Source organism: Cannabis sativa, chromosome X (genome assembly GCF_029168945.1).
Source record: "Cannabis sativa cultivar Pink pepper isolate KNU-18-1 chromosome X, ASM2916894v1, whole genome shotgun sequence".
In the NCBI taxonomy this organism is placed as follows: domain Eukaryota; kingdom Viridiplantae; phylum Streptophyta; class Magnoliopsida; order Rosales; family Cannabaceae; genus Cannabis; species Cannabis sativa.
This window is the reverse complement of record NC_083610.1, coordinates 10,151,292-10,158,595: the sequence shown is the minus strand read 5'-3', so window position 1 is coordinate 10,158,595 and position 7,304 is coordinate 10,151,292. Positions and strand designations below refer to the sequence as shown.

The following is a 7,304-nucleotide window of genomic DNA, read 5'->3' as shown; positions in this document are numbered from 1 at the left end:
CTTTCTTCCTTTTTGTCTCCCACTCTCTCGGCCTTTGATTGTGAATTTCACTCTATTGTAGCTGCCTATAGTTTCGCTCGGTGACGCGAAAGAAATTGAGATTGGGTTTGTGAAATTGGGCGTGTAAAACTCATCATCATCACCATCTTATCTTAATTTATACATCTATATATGGATCGATATATATATATATTTCAGATTTTTGTTTTATTTATTAATTTACTAGTTTAATTTCAATTAATATTTTTATGGGATTAGAATTATAAGGAGTTCATTCCTTAATTACTTTTAATGTTGTGATCGTGTTTTTGTGTTGAAACTAATTTAGTTTTTAAATTGATGCTTGTCTTTTGATACTGTGGTTTTTAGTCTTTTCTTTTTAGTTTTTGCATTAGTCTTGTCTTTTGACATGGTTTTTTAATCTTTTCCTTTTAGTTTTTTCTGGGCATGGGTTGTGTAGCTCAGAATCATCATGGTGCTATAGTAGAAGCTTTCAAGAAGGAAAAGATTGGATGTGTTCAACTCGAAATTACTAAGATAATAAGCATTAAAGAAGCATTAAGTTAGATTGCAACACATTCGTGAGATAGAGTCATATTAGAAACAGATAGCTTGGTGTGTGTCCAAGCGATTTAGAGCGGTATTTTTATGCCTTCACAGTTTGGTCTTATTGTTCAAGATGTTCGAAATTTACTTTTGGCTTTATCTTTTGTTGATTTGTGTTTTGTAAAACGATCTGCAAAATAAGTTGGCTCATTGCTTGGCAAGAGACATTTGTTTCTCTACAGGTCGTGTGCTTCAGTTGGAGGACTGTACCTCTGAAGTGCGTTCGATTGTTTTGAGCAAATTTATTAATTAATAGATTTTATGATTTTTATTTTTTTAAAAAAAATTAAACCATATCATTAAAAATATATATTGTTGTAGTACACTATGGATAGTACTAATATAATGGCCTAGCATGTGTTTCACACCATAATGCTAACTTTTTACAGACACCACATCTTTTCTCATCTTGTATTATTATAAATGTCGTACGTACCTACATTCAATCCATTATTTGTTCTCCACCATGGGAGCTCTTCTATCTCTCTCTTCTATATGCCATTTAATGGTTCTGATCCAGCTTCTAGCCTTACTTCTATCAGGTTACCACTACTCCGATGCAGCAGCTGCTAATAATAATAATAATAATAATAAAGGTTTCTCAATCTTAGAAGCCACAGTGGACGAAATCCAACTGGCTTTCAAGCAAAACAAACTCACCTCAAGGAAACTCGTAGAGTTCTATATAAACCGTATCCAACGGTTGAACCCACTACTACATGGTGTCATAGAAGTGAATCCCGATGCTGGTGAACTAGCCGATAAGGCTGACTACGAGAGAAAGGTTAAGGCTCCAGTATCATTCTCCAAGCTCCATGGAATACCTATTCTGGTTAAGGATAATATTGCCACCAAGGACAAGATGAACACCACTGCAGGCTCACTGGCGTTGCTTGGCTCAGTCGTGCCACGAGACGCTGGAGTGGTGGCAAAGCTCAAGAAAGCTGGGGCTATCATACTGGGAAAAGCCAGCTTGACCGAGTGGTCTGCTTTTAGAGCCTATATACCCAATGGTTGGAGCGCCAGAGGAGGCCAAGGGGTGGTAAGTTCTTCTCATTTTTCATCAATTTGAAATTGCATACCATTCCTTTCACTTTGGAAGATTTGCTGATTAATTTTTTTAATAAAACAAGAATTACTTATATGTTTTATTATAATTAGAAGCAAATTAACATATACTGTGCATCATCCTAGTGTCTGATCAATCCATTTGTTGAACCATGGCTTGATATATATGAGCTTTTGTTCCGACGTTTTCTATTTTGATAATGGTATGTAAACTGATCAAGTTCAAGACTTGCCTTCTTCAACTCCTGTTAAGATTTGCACAGTATTTAAATTGACTTTTTCACAAACAAAACAGTTACTAAGAACAAAACAAAAAAAAAATACACATAATAAAAATTTGAGTAAGTTCCATAAAATAACGGCTTCTAAAACACAGAAAGAACTAGAGAATATGGGGATTTGATTAAGTTACTATAATTTATATATATATATATATATAAGCAGAATCCTTATGACAAAACGGAAACTCCATGTGGATCGAGTAGTGGATCATCAATATCAGCAGCCGCAAATTTTGCAACAGTTACATTAGGAACAGAGACAGATGGCTCTATTTTATGCCCAGCCAGCATAAACTCGGTTGTGGGCATCAAACCAACTATTGGTCTCACTAGCCGAGCAGGGGTTGTTCCCATCACCCATAGACAAGATACCGTTGGGTAAGTAAGCATTAGCTTACAATTTTTTTATTCTATGTATAAATATATTTTGTATTGAACTAAATCATCACTTGTGGTTGAAATAGACCAATTTGTAGGACAGTCTCGGATGCCACTTATGTTCTTGATGTCATTGCTGGTGTTGATAAGAATGACAAAGCAACATTTGAGAAATCCAAGTACATTCCCAAAGGTGGCTATGCACAATTTCTTAGTTCAAATGGACTCAAAGGAAAGAGACTAGGGATTGTAAGACATCCTTACTTTGAATTCAACATTTCTAAAGAGATCGACACATTTCTCATTAATACATTTGAGGAACATCTCAGCACATTAAGGTATTAATCCAATATAGCATCTGTTCTAGTATACTTACTTACATATTAAATCCATACATATTGTCCTCCTATTTTATATTTTAGTTACTAGTTAGTGTATGAAATTAATGTATTGATATTTTATTGAAAAACCAGGAAAAAAGGTGCAATTGTAATAGATAATCTGAAAATAACAAATATTGATGAAATCTACAATGATGCATCTAGTGAAGAGACTGCAATGAAAAATGATTTCAAGATAGATTTAAATGCATACCTAAAAGAGCTGGTGTCATCACCAGTGCAATCCCTAGCCGATGTCATAGCCTTTAACAATAAAAACTCTAAGTTGGTAAGTATATGTATATATATATATATAATAATAGCCACGCATATAACAATAAATTAATATATTACAAATGTATATTATATACACTACTAATATATAGTCTATTAAATTTTGGATATTGTAGGAAAAAATTAAGGAATATGGGCAAAAATTACTTATAGCAGCCGAAGCAACAAAGGGAATAGACAAGGCTGTATTGGGCACTTTAGAAAGACAAACAAGAAATGGTTTTGTGAAGTTAATGAGAAAGTACAAGCTAGATGCATTGGTGGCTTGTGCTGGACCTTCTTTTCCTCCACTCCCAATTATCAGTACAATCTTGGCCATTGGGGGATTTCCTGGCATTACTGTCCCCGCAGGCTATCTTGGAGAGGTGCCATTTGGCATTTTCTTTGGGGGACTAAAAGGTTATGAACCCAAATTGATTGAAATCGCATATGGGTTTGAGCAAGCCACTAAAATTAGAAAACCTCCTTCACTTTAGGGCTTCATCAAAGATTAGACACTTCGGAATCCATGCTTGTAATATTATGCTATTAATTATTTGTATGGTATTATCAGGAAGTTATATAAGCCTTATAATAAGGATTGTAGTACGTACTTTTAATAGCACTCGAGTCACCAAACTATAATGTTGTGCTTAGGAAAAGGGATTGGTTACAAATATGGGAAACAATAGATTTGGTTCGATATTAAAATATGATAATCTTAGGAAAAGAGAATTTTTAAAATGTGAATCTCATTAAAATATACCATATATAAACTTAAATAATTTCTAAAAAGTAAATTTGATTTTCTATACTTACATATACCTAATATTTTATCCCTAAACTTATACTTATCACCATTGAAAATATATGACCACTTTATCTAAAACCCAAAAATACTCCTCTCATAACTCAACCCCATCTCTCTCTCTCTCTCTCTCTCTCTCTCTCTCTCTCTCTCTCTCTCTCTCTCTCTCTCTCTCTCTCTCTCTCTCTCTCTCTCTCTCTCTCTCTCTCTCTCTCTCTCTCTCTCTCTCTCTCTCTCTCTCTCTCTCTCTCTCTCTCTCTCTCTCTCTCTCTCTCTACAACCCAAACCAAACCAAAACCGAGCACTTCTCTCCCACCGCCTACCGCCTACACCGTCGGCCCCTTTTTTTTGTCATTTTTTTTTTGTGTGATATATGATTTGGAGTATTAATAGGTATTGATTTTAAGGTTATAATGTATAATGTATGTGTGCACTGTGTGCACTGTGAGTTTTGTTAGATTTAGGTTCGATTTTAGGTTTAGATCTGGGATTTGAGAAAATTGCAGTTTGGGGAAGACGATGGCCTGATGGGGTCCGATGCTTGCGATTTGGGAAAAAAAATTTGGTTGGGCCCGACGGGTCTGATGGGGACCGATTGGGGGGGGGGGGGGGGGGGTCCGACGGGGCCGATGGGGGGGGGGGGGGTCCGATGCTTGCGAGCTGGGAAAAATTTCAGTTTGGGTCCGACGGGTCCGACGGGTCCAATGGGGGGGGGGGGGTCCGATGCATGTGCGGGTTGAGAAAAAATTTGTGGGTCCGACGGGTCCGATGGATGTGCTGAAATGCGAGAGAGATGGGGTTGAGTTATGAGAGGGGTATTTTTGGATTTTAGATAAAATGATCATATATTTTCAATGGTGATATGTATTAGTTTAGGAATAAAATATTAAGTGTATGTAAGTATAGAAAATTAAATTTCCCTTTCCAAAGACAAGTATCGTCATCAAAGTAACCGGAAACGTCATTACGGCTATAGAATTACAAAAAATTGAGGCTCTACCGTGGACATGTCTGTCGAGGACTTCATAAAATAAAAAATAAACACTATAGAGCAAACAATTATATTATTTAAAATTATATTATTTAAACAGAGCCTATCGAACAACTAAAGTAATTTTTTTTTGCTAATTAGTAATTTTCCCTCTTGAACTTTAACATGTACTAAATTGTACCCCTGAACTTTTTTGGTCGTTAAAAATTCCCCTTAAACTATTGAGATTGTTAAATTTAAGGACTTTTGTCTAATTTTAGTAAAAAATTCTAACATGCATGAAAGTTCAAGGGGCATGATTTAGTACATATTAAAGTTTGGGGGGCATGATTTGGTAGATATCAAAGTCTGGGGAGCATGGTTTAGTACATAAACAATTACTGAAACAGTAAAATTGAATGAAATTAAACAAAAGTCCTTAAATTTAACAATCTCAATAGTTCAGTGTGAATTTTTAACGGCCTAAAAAGTTCATGGGGCACGATTTACTACATGTCAAAGTTCAGGAGGAAAAATTACCAATTAGCCTAAATTTTTTTTCTTGACATAACCACTATAGTATTTATATCGCGCAAAGTAGAGATGTACCTCAATCGGTTTGGCCAGATTATAACATAATTTTATTAATTTAATATAAATATCGGGTTGCAAATATTTAATTGTAACCCGCCTAATTAAAATTAAAAAAAAAAGTTCAATCCGCCCAATTATTTTATCAGTTTGGTCGGGTTAACCCGTCCAAATCGTTCTTTACTTTTTTTTTATATAATTATTATTGTTACTTTCTAGTATTCAAATAATTAGATTTAAAAAAAAAATATATATTATCTATATTTCAAGTTAAACAATACTATAGTTTAAATTAATTTTAAGAATTTTAGTATAAGAAAAATATAATTGAGTAAACATAAAATAATTAAATAAAATAATAAAAAAAATAGTAATAATATTGTATAGAGATTTTAAACTTCAACATCAATATTTAAATACAATAAAAATTATTAACTATAAAGTCTAAGTTTTAAGTTAAACACTAAAATGTTCAAACTTTAAATACAACATACTTTAACTAATAAATGTAATTTATGTAATATAATATATACACGTTTATTATAAAATATATAAATCAGTTTAATTCGATTTATTAGGGTTAATTGGACGGTTTAGAATAATTTGTAAACCATCCAATATATTCATCTGGCAATTTAGATTTTTATTTTATTATTCCGGATTGTATTTTTTGTTGTTTTATTCAGTTTAGCTTGGACAGTTTATTCGGGTGGGGTGATTTGTAAATTTTTTTGAACACCCCTAGAGCTAAGGCAGAAACAAAAAAATAGTAAAATTTTTCTAAAAAAAAAATACAAAAAATAAGCAAACACACTAACCAAAAACCTACATTCAACCATAAGTCAAAAAGAGACATTTCTAAACTAAACAATACCTAACACAAAAAATTCCAAAATGAAAAAAAGGGAAAAAGAAAAAAAGAAAAAAAACTCATCTTTGACATGTTTACAGCTTTGGTTCGTCGTTCCACTAGGTTTCAAACTAGTTGTGGCAATTGGGTGTCGCTGGGGTTTCAAACCACTGTCATGGACTAAGATTGGAGGTGTGGGATTGGGGCTTCGATTGTAGCGGCTATGAGATGGATTCAATTGGCTTCGGTCATTTGCAGTGGTGGGGTCTTCAATTGGCTTCAATCGTTTGTGGTGGTGGCCGGTGGGGACCTAATTTGCTTCGGTGGTTTGCGGTGGTGAGGCTTTATAGTTGAGAGAGAGAGAGAGAGAGAGAGAGAGAGAGAGAGAGAGAGAGAGAGAGAGAGAGAGAGAGAGAGAGAGAGAGAGAGAGAGAGAGAGAGAGAGAGAGAGAGAGAGAGAGAGAGAGAGAGAGAGAGAGAGAGAGAGAGAGGCGGGAAGGTCAAATGAGGGAGACAATTTTGGAACCAAAAGAAAAAAAAAGCCTACATTTCATAGAGTGTCTTGTTAGAATTATTACTGTAGACTAATATAATCACACGTCTAATACTATAAACACAATTATTAACTATATGCCCAATATTTGTCAACAATTATAATGGGATGGTTAATAATTATTTATTATGTTAGAGGCACATAAGAACACCCTTAAAACTATAATTAATTGGCTTATTAAATTATAGTATACCATTGTTGAACCACTTAAGCCTAATTAGTGTATAACCCTTTAAGGTTATAAGGGTATGACATATATATATATGGGTAGAATGAGATTTTAGGAAAAAATAATATATTCTACCAATGTTTTTTTTTTGAATAGTTTAGATTTACAAAAAAAATTAGGAGATTTTTTATTTTTACACTTCAAATTTTTTTTTTTTATATTTTTATGAAATAATACATAGAAACTCCTATTGCAACTAGCGTTGCAACTTAAATTGCAACAAAAAATTGTATAGAAAACCTTATTATAACTAGCGCTGTAAGCACTTTAGAAACTCAAACCGTAAAATTAAAAAAATAATATATAAGGTAATTCAA

The 7,304-nt window shown here is 33.6% G+C and overlaps 1 protein-coding gene across 1 annotated transcript; it reads left to right on the top strand.

Moving 5' to 3' along the window:
* The first annotated feature begins 500 nt into the window (after positions 1-500).
* Positions 501-3,581, top strand: LOC133031741 (probable amidase At4g34880). The gene is made up of 5 exons (XM_061105358.1): positions 501-1,648; positions 2,119-2,333; positions 2,420-2,671; positions 2,807-3,002; positions 3,124-3,581. The coding sequence occupies exons 1-5, from the start codon at positions 1,073-1,075 to the stop codon at positions 3,481-3,483; spliced, it is 1,599 nt and encodes a 532-aa protein (XP_060961341.1). The 5' UTR covers positions 501-1,072; the 3' UTR covers positions 3,484-3,581.
* The last annotated feature ends 3,723 nt before the right edge of the window (positions 3,582-7,304 follow it).

Bases quoted from the DNA above. Each gene is read 5' to 3' on its own strand.
- LOC133031741 (XM_061105358.1), top strand. From the start codon at position 1,073: ATGGGAGCTCTTCTATCTCTCTCTTCTATATGCCATTTAATGGTTCTG. The intron at 2,672-2,806 runs GTATTAATCCAA...TTGAAAAACCAG, and splicing joins GAACATCTCAGCACATTAAG to GAAAAAAGGTGCAATTGTAA. The intron at 3,003-3,123 runs GTAAGTATATGT...TGGATATTGTAG, and splicing joins ACAATAAAAACTCTAAGTTG to GAAAAAATTAAGGAATATGG.